This window comes from Electrophorus electricus, chromosome 20, assembly GCF_013358815.1.
Source record: "Electrophorus electricus isolate fEleEle1 chromosome 20, fEleEle1.pri, whole genome shotgun sequence".
NCBI lineage: Eukaryota > Metazoa > Chordata > Actinopteri > Gymnotiformes > Gymnotidae > Electrophorus > Electrophorus electricus.
The window spans coordinates 12,417,523-12,431,821 of record NC_049554.1 but is presented as its reverse complement, the minus strand read 5'-3'; the positions used below and the strand labels follow the sequence as shown (position 1 = coordinate 12,431,821).

The window sequence follows — 14,299 nt, the reverse complement described above, 5'->3', positions numbered from 1 at the left end:
TAGAGATGAGCATCTGAAGAGCAGCGGATTTAACAGGCAAGGCGTGTGCACTCGCTCCCTCCATTTCTCTTGCTCTCTCTCCCAAACAAACACACACATATTCTCACATCTGTTATGGCACACACACACACACACACACACACACACACACACACACACCCTCACTATGTTGTGCATGCATGCCTCTGTGTGTGTGTGTGTGTGTGTGTCCTCATGTTCTGATCAGCAGACGCTGGGTGGCTCTTCCTCGACAGCTGCAGAGGTGGACGCAGCAGCTGTAACGTCCCCGTGGTGGGCAGCTATCAGGCTGTCAGAGGACCCGCCTCCTTCATCCGCTGCACCTCGTGTTCTCAGCTCAGCGGAGGTTTAAGGGCAGCGCCCCTCTCCGTCCACCCCCCACCAGGCTGAGCTCCGGCAGCTGCTCGCTCTCTCCCTGTGGGACAGCCCTGCCATGGAAGACACACTCACCTGCAGCCCCGCCACCTTCTCGCAGGTGTTCGGCCGCCAGGGACAGCTGATGCAAGCCAGTGAGTACCTCCGACCCACGGCGCTGACACCCGCAGACATAACGCCACACACTGCTGTAAGTTGCTGGGTAATCTGGCTGCGCTCATTTGACATTTCCTCTTATCAACGCTACCCGGTGAGTCCTGGCAGCATTTGCGAGGTTGATTAAGCAGGTTGTCAGAGCCTTGTCCTCTTGGCTGTGGGAGATCAATGCATTTCCATTTACATCGATAGCTCAATCTGAATCTGTGCCTCAAAACTGTGTTCTGGCGAGAGGTATGCTGATGAGCCTCCGGTCTAGTGTGAACGCTGACCTCAACGCAGCCTGGCAGAACTGCCGCTCCTCACATGCTCAGGCGGGCTGATGGGTCTCCCTCGTTCCCCATGCAGGCGAGAGCTAGCCCTCGTGGGTACGCCGTTGCATGACTGAAGACTGTAACTGGGAGATGACTGGGGCAGTTGCCTTGCAAACACTATAACCGCCTCTCTCACACCCCAGCCAGCGGGGCAAGGGCATGAATCTACAGACGCAAACAAGCACCTCACTGCTTGCGTTTAATTAAAGTTTCAAAGATTCCCTACGAGATTAACAAGGCCCTACTGACCTCTTAAGCACTGTCTGATTATACATACATTAGACAGAGATGGTCTATTGTAGTCCAGCGAGATGTATTAGCAAATCACCCCCAACTTCATCTGGCAGATGGCGTTTTCGCTTGTGCTGTCTGTCGTACATGCTATGCACAGGGGAGCCGTTCTTGAAAACGATCTGAAATAGTCCTGCAGTTTTGCTCTCCTAAGCCGGAGTCCCGGCCGAGGCAAACCCGAACACCTCCACGCGGAGCAATTAGAGCTTATATCAGCATGACCACAACTTGATCTGAAATGACGCAGTGCACAAACAATGAGCGGGATTATGTCTCCCATAAAGCACAAACACCCCATCAGTATTTTAATTTGCTACTTTAGCGATGAATTCTAGTCGGGATAGTTTGCTAATGGAGCAGGAACTAATCTGATGGCCTCTCCATTCATTTTTATTTATTACAGTAATTCATTATCATAACAGAAAATGCCAAGATTTTTTCCCAGTTATCTACTGGAATGAGTCTCTCTCACATCCACCATTTTCAGCTGCAGTCACCTGCTTGAAGACGTATAGCTGAGGTAGAAGTAAAGCCACTCCAGAAATAACCAGCAACTGCTGAACGTGGATGGGTCGTGAGGGAGGCTTTGGTGCGGTTCTGGGGCGGGCCGGGTCTGGGAGATTCCAGCCTATTCTCTTTTAAATCTAAACACCACCAGAGTGCAACTCCTCTGAAATCAAGCAGCACGCTAAAGAGCTTATCTGTACAAAGAGAGTCCCATTTACTACACGGCACACCAGCTCTCGACTCACACACACTCTTCTCACACACACTCGTCTCACACACACTGTCCCCCATAGTCCTGACTGCGGCATTTGGCTTGTTTTGTCAGCAAAACCAGCCGGCGGTGTTTATTAGAGCATCTTGGACGTTCAAGTTTTTCTCTTCTGTATCTCAGTATTTGACTTCTGCCAAAGGAACTCCTGTATCCAAGTGCAGAGATGCATTTCTGGAGAGGCCGGGTCTGGGATCGATGAAAACGGCTCTGCCCTCTGCCTCCACTGGCAGGGGCAGCGGGGGCTTTTATAAATGACTCCCTGTGCTTTGCCCATATCTCTGAACTCATTATCTTAGCCCCACTGCTCGGAATGCAGGAATGTTTTAGCGTGTGTGCGTTGTGCTTAATATTCGGCACGTGGCTTTGGAGTGCCGAAAGCCTCTTTACTAAAAGCAAGTGTGTTTTGAAGTGAAGGAGACGCGACGTCTCCGCAGCGGCAGAGCCCGCGTACTTCTCTGTCTCGGCTGTGCTGAAATATGCATTAGCGGGAGAAGAGCCACACTGCCACGACTTCCTGCCATGCACAGCCATTATGAATCATCCGTAATGATGTTATATTATGGAAACGTTTTGATCTGTCATTCACTCCGAACACTGACATTTTTTAACCCTGAAACGTACTGTTCTACTGTTACAAAGACACAAGTCATCTAGCCACCCTCCCCATTTTTCATTTATGCATTTGTTTACTGATTTTCTACATTTCTGTCCTAAAATAAGAGCTCTTCTCTTCTCTAATGTGTATGCAAGACGTCCAGTGGTTTACTGTTTAACCTGTAAATTTTTGCCGTCCTTGATTTTCATGTTCAATACTAATCAAAGCTTCCAGCAAGGGCTGCCAGCGAGCCTTTAAAAATGTTTCAAAAAATCATGCTCCAGAACCATCAAGTAAACCGATAAACAAATAAACAGACGGCCACAGAGAGATATTAGTGTGTTTCGGAGGTGATGCTTTTATGTCTCTCGATCTTGTGCTTATATGCATGAGAGTGGATTAGATCCATAGGGCCGCATTTCTGCAACTGGCGTACTCTCACTGTTTATGTTTGTTTGTGGTGCTTATCAATGTGCGTGTGTGCGTGTGTGTGTTTGTGCATGCAGCTACAGATGTCGCTGATAACACAGGACACTGTCTGCACTGTCGGTTCTGATTGGGGCCCGCGGGTTCTGACTCCGTTGTGCGCCCCACATCTGTGATGCCCTCTTTTGCTCACTGCGTGAGCCAAGTTGCCTGACTGAGCAGAACTGTGAAAATAAGGGGCTCTCTGGAAATAAGTTTGGGAACTTCTGCAGGCACACAGGCACACTTACATCTGCATATGCATGTCAAATATTAACACTCCCATTCAACAAACCAAAATTGTATCACGCTGATGCTAGCACCTTGGCCTTTTTTCATTTAACAACTTCAACTAGTATTACTGAAAAAATGAGATGAGTGTTAGGATATATTTGTTTTCCCAACATTGCCACTCAGTGTGTACCACATCATCCCCAACACTCCACCTCCATGCACATCTCTTCCTAAGAGAGCTTGCAAATTAAACCACAAACACTTTTCGAGGATTAGAGTGTATCTTCCTAATTTGTCTAACCCTTCTTACAGATACCAGTGACCTATTCTAACTTAAATATTTTTGAATGGCTTCTGGTAAGGTTGGGGGATCTCTGTAAACTGTGTAGTTTTGCTCCCTGAGTGATTTCTTTTAGTGATGGTAGTCTCTGCCACAAACGACCTGATGGTAACATGCATTTAAGGAATTTTAGAAGCCTGAAGCATCTTGGGTGGTAGTGTATGGGTAAAATGCCTTAGGTCGTCGTCAAGAAGGTCAGAAGGCTTCTGTTAATGATCACAGGCCTACATGTGTCCTTCTTAGCTGTTCTGCAACGTGATTGAGTGTTTCTAATTTAAGCTGTAGAGGCAGGTAGAGCATTTGGTCACAGAACCTCTTTGAAAGTATGCTGCATTATTCCCTCAGCTCTCAATCCTTGCCTCATTAATACCGGGGAGTCGGAACTGTGTCAGCACCGTAGCCCTCGGGAGTCTGACCAACCTGCTACACCAACACCAAATATTCTACAGCCAACACCAAAACTGGAATGTTTCTAAACTCGACTGCCAGTGCAGTGGCACACAGACAAACACAAATGGACAAAACTGGAGACCTGCGTCTAGAAGACATGGGGAATGATGATAACTGGTACGCTGTGTTAAGGTCAGAGCACGTTTGGTTGAATATCTTGAGCTGTGCCCTTAGCAATACCATTTTCTTCTTCACATCAGTATTTATAAACATCCACATCTTAGTTAGACCTAACAACCTAAATGACCTAGACAAAGATAGGATACAGAAAATCAAGCAGCATGCAATTTTACATTTCCATAAAAACTGAATATGCAAATGGGATTATATTGAGGCAACAGGTTCGCTAATAACTCTGACTGATAGACGCTGCCCAGTTTCCAAGCTGGTAATAGTCAATTTCTGAGCGACCATTTCCATTGCATTCGTTAGCTGTTCTGATTAGAAAACTGCTGACATGAAACATCACTTCGCTCTCTACTTCCTTTCCACATATAAGTCAAGAGGTCCTCACTTTCCATGATCCAAAAGATGCCGGTTAGCTGGCTGGCCATATTAATCGGATGTCAGCAGAGTTTCTGTACATACCCTGCTGCTCTGGGGAATGGGCTGTATTCGAAGTGGCATACCATTTGTGTACTGACTCTCTCTCTCTCTCTCTCTATAATATATATATATATATATATATATATATATATATATATATATATAAAATAAAACCAAAGGGAATTTCTCCAATATGCTAAAGATTCTAGACTGGCCAAATTTCCAATGTGCGGGCATGGTTTACTGCATCCCTCACTTCAACATGGCGAGTTCCCAAATCCCTTCTAACAACCACAAAAGGTGGATAAACTAGCAGCCTGTGCTACTGACTCCACATACAAATGCTGCACGAACATTACAGACTTAAATATAGCTGGAATTATTGCTACCGCGACAGTCAAGACAAAACAAGCTAAATAGCTGCGACTAACAAGCAATTAATAAGATAAAACCCAGTCAGGTCAATCATGGCGGGTTATAGCAACTTTGAACGACTGGAGAAGTCAGTACATTTTCTGTATACCGAGAATTATTGTTATTGGTTTTCAAAAAAAGCTCAGTATAAACCAAGCAGTCTACTTCTGGCTCCCTCAGCCAGAACTGGCTGTATCTAACATAGGTTTACACAAGTGCTTGTCAGTTTGCTTTCAGATCCTTATTGAGTGTATTTGCTGAGTTTCCCTCTATGGGACCTCTGATCACGCTATCGGGATGAGTGGGAGACCGATGTTACAGCTTTGCTGTGCTGCAGCACCCGCTGTTGGATTTCATCACCATCAGATCGTCGGCTTTGTTTTCTAACAGAGATTATTAAGCCTGTTTTCTCTGTCACTTCATTCTTAGAGCCCAGGGCTTCGGTTGTTATTTACAGCATGTTGGAAAGCAGTCGATCTGTCCACTGAGGACTGACTGACCGTAGATGTCTGATATTAGTGCCACTACTGTCGCTAGTGTTCCGTGCCGAAAAGAATTAAAGACGTCTAATCCTAATCGGTAGAAACTCCACTTCAGTGGCTAAGCAGTCGTATATGCTGACATACTCTGGCTTAAGGGCAGAATATCTGGATTGGACAATTTCAATGAATTTTAAGGGGTTGTGGAGGATTGCGTTTAAATTTCTGTTTTGCATTGGAGTACGTGTCAGACCCGAAGTGCTCTGTTGGTAATGCATGATGGAGTAGATGATGTAAGGTCCTCTTCATGAACCAGGGACAGCACACACACACACACACACCACTCCCCACTGCAGAGCCACACTGGGGATTTTATTCAAGCAGGATTTGCAGTTCATCCCCTCTGTAAAATACGCTACCCTGAGAGTATTTGCCAAATGATGTTTACCCTGAGCAGAACTGCCCATGTTTCTGATAAGAGCGGAGTGAAACTCCCTACATTGCTTATGTCGAGGTAGACAGTTACTTTATTAAGTTGGAAATTAGTTTTGGATATCTGCGCTCACGTACCCGTGTTGCGCGCGCACTCTTCCTTCCTAATGCTGACACGTGCGACAGCTGGCAGCATTGTGGCGGGGCACGGACGAGGGCTTCCTTCCTGCAAGTTTGTTGGCATCAAAAACAACCAACCAAAAAAACCCAGACAAACCTGCGTTTTTGCAAACTTCGTCTTCACCTTCACTACCTTTGAAATAATTACATTGGATCACTCTTTGGAATGTTGCTTAGATATAAAAATATCTATAGATATTTTTAAATTCCAAGGCTTATTAATATTTAATTAAGGCTAATCCAGAATTAGCTTTGGAGGTCTGTTGCATGGCCTTGGTGCACGGTCAAACTTGTTATCCCGGCACTTCAGAGGAAGAGAGAGTTCATTTCTGTTACCACAGTGTAATGTTCTTGTTGCAAAGTGCACCATAACACACACGATGGGCCTTTGATCGCCGCCATGTAGTCCTGGCGTAAGAATTTACTTCCTAAAACAACCCAGACTGAAATAGCACTGGATCAGAACGCCACTGTGGTTGGATCCCTGAAAGTGAGAGATTCACAATCAGTGAAGCAAATTTGCACTTTATTTATCAAAGCTCTTCTTTTTGCACATACACACACACACACACACACACACACACACACACACTCTAAATCTCTCTTAAAACTTGTTACAACAGCACCAATTTCACACCCCTCTGAATTTCTGCAAATGAATGTGATTGCAATTTGTTACTCTTCTTACTACAAAACATCTCGCAGTGTATTGTTATTATGGAGAGCTTGCAGTCAGACAGCCTGTGCGTTTCCAGATTAGGTTTCGCTCATGCTTTGGCTCCCGAGCAAGCCTCCGTAACATCTGATCTGGGTGCCTGCGCTGATCTCTCCCCGTACAGAGTATTTTTACACTTTTTTACTCAGTACACTTCTAGGCTCTGCACCTTTAGAACTCACCCGTCAAGATACATCTGCCATCATCTTCATCATACAGTCAGTGTTATGTACCTGATATAATCAATGCTATATATAGGCCTACTTAATATGCTCAATAATATATGTGCTCCGTCTGTATATGGGATGTGGATAAAGCACTGCTGATGCAGTGGATGGGAAATCTGTATTTAACGACTTTCCATGTTGAATTATATATGGGCCTACCTCAGGCTTGCATCATAAAACTGTAACACCACAGCAACTCTATAGTTATGCTATATTTGGAGTTAACCTTCTAAAACGGCGCGCTAGCTGACTCTTTCTGCCGTGGCTTGGGCTGTTTGTTGGTTAAGAGAACCATACGCCTCAGCTAAATAAACATGCGTTACCATTGTTTCTAAATTCTTCTGTTTCCACGCAAAGACAATTCTCGATTGAGACAACCATCAGAATCCGTCATTGTGAGTCGTGCATTGCAATCCCATCTGGGCTCTGTGTCTGTGGCATGAATATTAAAAACGCTGCACGTTTGTAGAGCCGTAATGGCATGTTGCCAGCCGCCGTCTAGAGTCAGAGGCGCCTTTGTGTTCAGCACAAACAGCTCACATACCCTGGAAGAACCCGGGTGAATTGGGGACGTGAGGTTAAGTTAAGATAACTTTTTTTTGTCCCCGGTGGGGACATTGGCTTGTGCTTCCAACTAATAAACTCTGGAATGAAGTAGTTCATTAATGTTTCAAGTGAGTGTTTTGTCAGTCTAAGCTCCAAGGTACTTATAGGAAGTTATGGATTTATTAAAATTACCACAGGCCTTCGATCACTAATCGTACTGGGATTAAAAATCATCTCATTCTTTGCCAAATTCATAAGAAGATGGATTCTGTCCATTCCACAAACAGCTCTAGTTCTCAGTAATTAGTGATGATTTTCTAGTCCTAAGAAGTGGGCTTATAACCACAGTGCCATGAGAAAATCTAAGGCTGTAATGATCAGGGATTAATCACAGGAATGTGAATATAATACTCCTAATTTTGGATACCTCTGTGTATGGAGCTGTTGTTTGCATGCGTTGTGTGTGGTTCGTTAGGAAGGAATAGCACCACTTAATAAAAGACTTGCGTTCATTTCAGTTAACCTCATACTCTACGGATGAGGCTGTTATGTGTTGGAAGCTGTTGAATATGTGCATATGACTCAGAATCCTCCAGATGTTTAAGACGCACCAGGACCAGGAATGGCATCGTTTGTGCCTCATTTGAACCTGCATATGCACACTGAACAGGATCTGACAGGATCTTACAGGATCTGATAGGGTCTGATATGTACCTGGTCCTCCTAAGACATTTGATCACAAATGGAGTCAGAGCAGTCAGTGTATTAGTGCTATTTTCTCTGGAGTCAAAGCAGTCATTGGGTTAGTGCTGTTTTCAATGGATTCAAAACATTCGGCGTATTAGTGCTGTTTTTTCTGGATTTAATGCAGTCAGTGTGTTAGTGCTGTTTTCTCCGGGGTCAAAGCAGTCATGTGTTAGTGCTTTTTTATCTGGAGTCAAAGCAGTCAGTGTGTTAGTGCTGTTTTCTCTGGAGTCAATGCAGTCAGTGCGTTAGTGCCCTTTTATCTGGAGTCAAAACAGTCAGTGTGTTAGTGCCGTTTTCCTTGGAGTCAAAGCAGTCAGTGTGCTCGTGCTGTTTTCTCTGGAGTCAAAGCAGTCCGTGTGTTAGTGCTGTTTTTTTCTGCAGCAGGAATGTTTAGGAATTGGTATTAGAACGGCTCTTTTCCAAATAGCCTGACAAATATGTGAATTCCGAGACTTCTGGAAAAACAGATGCCAGACTGCTGCTCGCTCCTCATACGTTTTAAAAGAAAGCACAAACGTTATATAACCTCCCCGTCTCCCCTAGCCTCCGTCCTCTGCTTTAGGTGGAGACTTTGTCTTCTGCCAGCGCAATGGCAGAGATCAGCAAACAGTTCTGGCACGGCTGTTGCGGGATTGGCTGCGGTGACAAAAGACAAGTTTATTTTAGGTAAGATTAAGCAGAACGAGGACACCGCTAGGCGTGAGCGCAGATGCGTGATGTCAGGCGGACACTTATCGGGCATAGCTTGATGGAGAGACTTGGTGGCACGGCGCAGAGCAAAGCTGATTAGTGATCAGTCACACTTTGGAGCGCTTCCAGGCGGCGCTGCGCTTGGAAACGGAAGGCAAGGCCCGAGCCAACTTTTCCCGCCGATTTGAAGGGGGTTTTGCTGCCAAGGCAGGTAGCTCGGAGAGCAGAGGATTACACGCAGCAGTCTCGCGCCGCTGCGAGTCTTTACCACGCACTTACGGCACGGGTTTTCCCACGTTAAAGCGCAGTGCGCTCCTCACAGGCCGTGAAGGAGTCTCTGGTATTCCTCCGTCCTTTACTGACTGTAGTTAATGCCACGGCGCCCCTGGAGAAGAGATGGCCATGTCAGTAGATGAGAGGCAATCAAACTGTCAGCGAGTTTGTCACCGTGTTTTTAATTAATCACGTCACGACATGGTTGAGGGCAAATGCAGTATGACTCCACTGTCGTTTCATAGCTTGTCACAGCATTGTTTACGTTACAAGGGTACTGGAGGAAAACAACACTTTCCCCGCAGTGTCGGTGTGTGTCGACGATTACTACGCTTAACTGATGACACGACCTAGCAGATGCTTGGGGCCACTTTTTAAATTCAATTATCACTTAAAATGTTGTGATGTAGTGACTCAACAACACTGATACCACTGTGTCATCAAAGACAAAGTAATGAAACAATTTTCAATTTTTATTATTAATAGCACTGACGCAGAATGCATAACAATTGGCCAGGTGAGTCCTATATAGCAGAGAAGATTACAAACGAACTGATTCAAGTTAATCCATGACCGTCTCCGGCTTTGTTTGACGAGTCTGATATTGAGTTAACTGCCCTTGAGTTATAGCTTCGCTGTCCGCCACACCATCCCCTTCATCACCCTGAGAGACAGACGAAGAGTCACGCTGAGCGCAGGATGATGTAGAGAGAATGAGCGAGAGGTGAAGAGATGAATGATGTCTGCGCTGGCTCTGTGTGTGCTGATGAGTGATGCATCGCGCGGCGGAGAGGCAGTCCCTCAGCACTGCTGCGGTGGCGGGCGTCTGAAGGTCTGGCGCACATGACAGTACTGATTCTGCTGGCACACAGAGGAAACTTTGACACAAGCGTATCAACATATCGCTCCATTCTTATTCCCAGTCTCTCGCTCTCTGTTTCAAAACAACGATGAGGACGCCAGAGAACGGGCGGCACCCCCAGGCTGGTTACGAGACTGCGCCCATCGTGCGGGACTGCGCAACAGTTATGCGGTTTTGACGTTGCGGGACTGTAACGGTTACAGAACTGTGCGATAATTGCAGTAATTGCGGGACTTTGAAGGAATTGCTTTAGTAATTACAGGACTGTGCAAAAATAATAGATCTGTGCAATAAGTTGGATGATAGATATTATGCAAATGTGCAGTAGTTGTTGGACTGTGCAGTAATTATGAGGGTGTTATAAATGTGGAGATGACTCTTTTTGTACACTGGTAGGCTGTGGAACATTGTTGTTTTTAACTAAACGATGCCATTTTTAAGTAAATGATGACACTTTACTGTATATGGGAAGTATGTAAATTAATTTTCGATTGAGTATATTCTGCATCTTAAGTCATAGAAAAATTCCCCCGAGTAGGACAATATCGTTACGTCACATTATACGGAGGTTAGACTCCTCACATTCACTCATGCTAAATCACATGGACCCTGTACTTGCTACCTTATCTTTACTGGTGTTAGGGTTTTATTTTCTTGCTCCATCTTTTGGTGTTTGTTTTTGGTAACATTTGAATTTTCCAGGTGTGAACTGTTTCGAGGTGTGAACAGTCCTTCGTGGAATGACATCATTTGTTTTGACAGGTCCGTTTTGCCGCAAAATGCTTTTTAGCATAACAACGTGCAGCCTGAACCGCCAATTAGGAGTTCGATTTCAGCCCCAAAGTGAACACCGGTTCCATCCTCCCCTCGCTCTCATTTGTCAGCGGCACAAAGTCGGGAAGCCGTCTTCTCTTTATGGAGGCGTTAGAATCGCTGACCCACTTTCGTCCGCTGAATGTGACAGGCACTGCTGTCTGCACACAAACAACTCTAATTGCCTCAAACCTCGTCAAGGTTCTCCCTGTTGTGCGGCTTCTCCAAAGGCACATCATCGAAGCATTAAAAACCAGCGCACGCTGTGTCAGTCGCGAAGAGCCCCCGGGACGTCTCTAACGAGCCGTGCGTACGCTCGGCCCCTGCGTGGAAAAAGACCTCTCCTGTCCTGGCTGTCTCTCGTCAGGCAGACGGCCTCTGGTGGATGTGCGGCTTTCCGAACACAGGCGAAGCCCACGCCTTCGTAAAATGAGGGTGCATTGTCGCAAAGCGTGGGTCACTCCAAAATCTTGGACTGGGGGAACCGAACCTTGGGGCTTCATAATCAAGATCGCCGTTACACTCGGCGAGAAGGCTTGCCTTCCCCAGCGCAATATTAAAAATAACAGAATATTCTGTGAAATATTCTCAGTTGTTGAACAATGGAGAAGCGCACATTAAATGAGTGAGTTTGCAAGGATCGTTAGGTTGTGCTGACATAAAGAAGCTTTAGTCTGCATAATGAAGTCATTAATCACGTGCACTGGGTCGGGGAGTTATACTCCATTAAGATGAAGCCGTGAACACTGTAAAACGATCAGACACCAGCCAGACACTAGCTGCGTGCTCCTCTGTCTAGTCTACTTTTTCCACGTCGGTCAAGCTTTGCTGGTGGTGCACAGTGACGAGTCGGTGAGCTGCAACGGGCGTTAGAGCTGGTAAACCACTGATCCGTGCGGCGGCGAGTCTCCTTCGGAACAGCATACGTCTCCGGGCGGTCCGAAACAGCGGCTCACGGAACCGCGGCCACTTCAGACGCCAACCGCTCGGCGTTTAGCTGTGGGGGCGGCCGCACGTGCTTGGGAAAGGCTCGGCCCGCAGGTGTCAGGCGTCCGCGAGCAGCGTGGATCATTACGCCCGCCGCCTGTACAAGATGCCTGCCCGCGTCCTCATTACATGCCTCACGGCGCACGCCGCACCGATCCCCTCCACTGCACACTGTTTAATGTCAATTATCTAGACACTCCCGAGGCCCCCGACTGCTGGTGCCTGCGAGGGGCGGGTCTGCGAACGACACAGTTCAAAGCCTTTCAGGCAATCTGCTGCAATGCCCGGGGCGGCGTACCCCCGAATCTGAAGAGACGTTCGACTTGAAATCTGTTCTCCCCCCCCCCGCCACAAAAAAAAAAAAAAGAGTATGAGGGCGCTGGGAGTTGCAGGGCGTGACGTCTCACTCAGTGGCAGAGCGATCGGTGAGCTTACCTGTAGAGGGAGCTGTTTTGAAACGCCCGCGGTCTCCACAGCGCGCCGGTTCTTAACTCTGTCTCCGTGTGCTAAAGAACCAGCAAGAACCAGATCGCGCCAAGTACACGACGCTAAATGAAATCTGTACGGTGTAATACAGCATGAACTGACCAAGTTGTTGTCTGTGGGTCAACTTAAAGATGTGTGCATAATCAGTATGTATATACGTACAATATGTCTGTGTTCCATATTGGAACTTGTGCTTGTTTTACTTGTCAAGTGCTCATGCAAGTGAGTGGCTTCTTGCATATTATTACAGCATGCAGTTTGCTAAGGTCAAATTTTCAATATTCTAACTGTGGATTAACACAACTTCACTCACTCATGTGCAATACTATGCAATAAGCTGCAGGAACGGAGCCACCGAGAGCCACAGACAAATGCCTTGTGTGTATTTACATAGGCAGCCAGTAAAACGGATTCGGATTCTGATTCTGAAACGTTTGTGTGCTGCAGAAGCAGCAGGGGGCAGTGTTGGTTCTTTGGAAAAGCCTGGCCGAATTCTTGCACAGTAATTCTGCGCCTTTTAACCACATGCTTTTGGCTCTGTTAGTATTATTCATGTTGAATACTCGAGTGCTTAATATGGGAAAGTGCAGGGGCAAAAAAAAAAAAAAAAAAAACCTGGAAAAATCATGCAGTTTTTACAGAGAATTTATCTGCCGTGTTCTCTCCCCTGCCATGGTTTGCTCAGTTGGTCGTGTTAATGCTATTAGCACTCATCTCCTCTGATGAGTGTGGAGTGGAAGTGATGAAACGGGGGGAACTATCTGAGCTTGAAGGAAAAATATTGATTAGGGTGTAAAGCCAGGAGACAAGAAGTCCAAAACCGTTTTTATTGGGGATTATGTGTTTAAACTGAGCACTGTGTCTTGGGCTATGTGTGCGTATGCCGTGCAGATCTGCAACTCTGAGCAGTGCTGTACAAAAGGCACTGTTTCCTCAGTGCAGGGTTCCTCCCATTCCTCTCATTCTTTCTTTGAAGTTCGCACACGAGGTGCGGAGAGGTGATCCAGAACATTCTCCAGGATACTGTTACTAACCAGTCTCAAAGTCTCCAGCAGAAGGCGACTATCATCGTGTCCTGCCAAAACCAACTAACTGAAAGACTCTTCGCTCATTCCTGCACGTCCGTTGTTTGGGCTCAGTTACATATTAGATGATATCCCTTTCAGGATAAATATTGCACGTCAAATTTCCCCTGAACAGTCGAGCCAATCTGAGCCCAACGCCTTGTATTACATGTAAGAGTAAACTCAGAAAAGACTAATTCAGATTGTTCAGTGGGGTTAATCTACTTTAAAGAGCAGGTCAATGAAAAAAAAACAAACAAACTTCTAGCAAAATTTGCTATATACTCGTCCAAACCTTAAGACTGGATTTGACATGTTAGATGTTATTTTTTGCGGTCCTGATTCTCCTGTTTCACGACGACTTGACCTGCTTGAATTCCAGGTCTGCTGAGGTGAATGGCTGACATTTGCTAAATGTTACTTCATTAGTGCAACTCTGTCTGACTCATACCTCATTAGCGCACCTCTTCCTCCTCATTTTCCCTACCATATAATGTCATTTTTTCCACCACATTAAAAACATTATTAATGTGTAGACGAGACCAATTTGAATATTTGATGGTGGTCAGAATGTGTTCGTAGTGTTACACAGGAACCTTGTTGGAAGTGTAAGCCTGGTTACCTGAGATCCCCTGTTTCACCTGTCGTTGTGTACGATGTTAGAAATGTTTGGGGCCACGGATGCTTTGGTCTCTGGTCGATGCTTTTAACAGCCACCTGCCCCAATTACTCCACCTGGGTGAGATATAACAAGGCAGAAACGTTAAAGCATTTCATCACTGTTTACAGCTGCCGGCTGTACAGTAGGAAAAACTCTTGTAG

The 14,299-nt window shown here is 45.9% G+C and overlaps 1 protein-coding gene across 5 annotated transcripts in view; it reads left to right on the top strand.

The window, feature by feature from the left end:
* Nucleotides 1–235: 235 nt before the first annotated feature.
* kaznb (kazrin, periplakin interacting protein b) overlaps nucleotides 236–14,299 on the top strand; it is a 118,785-nt gene continuing 104,721 nt past the window's right edge. For all 5 annotated transcript variants that reach the window (XM_035520313.1, XM_035520312.1, XM_035520311.1 and 2 more), the window contains exon 1: nucleotides 236–527. In XM_035520313.1, coding sequence (XP_035376206.1) covers nucleotides 452–527 — 76 coding nt within the window. In that variant the 5' untranslated portion in view covers nucleotides 236–451. The remainder of the gene's footprint in view (nucleotides 528–14,299) is intronic.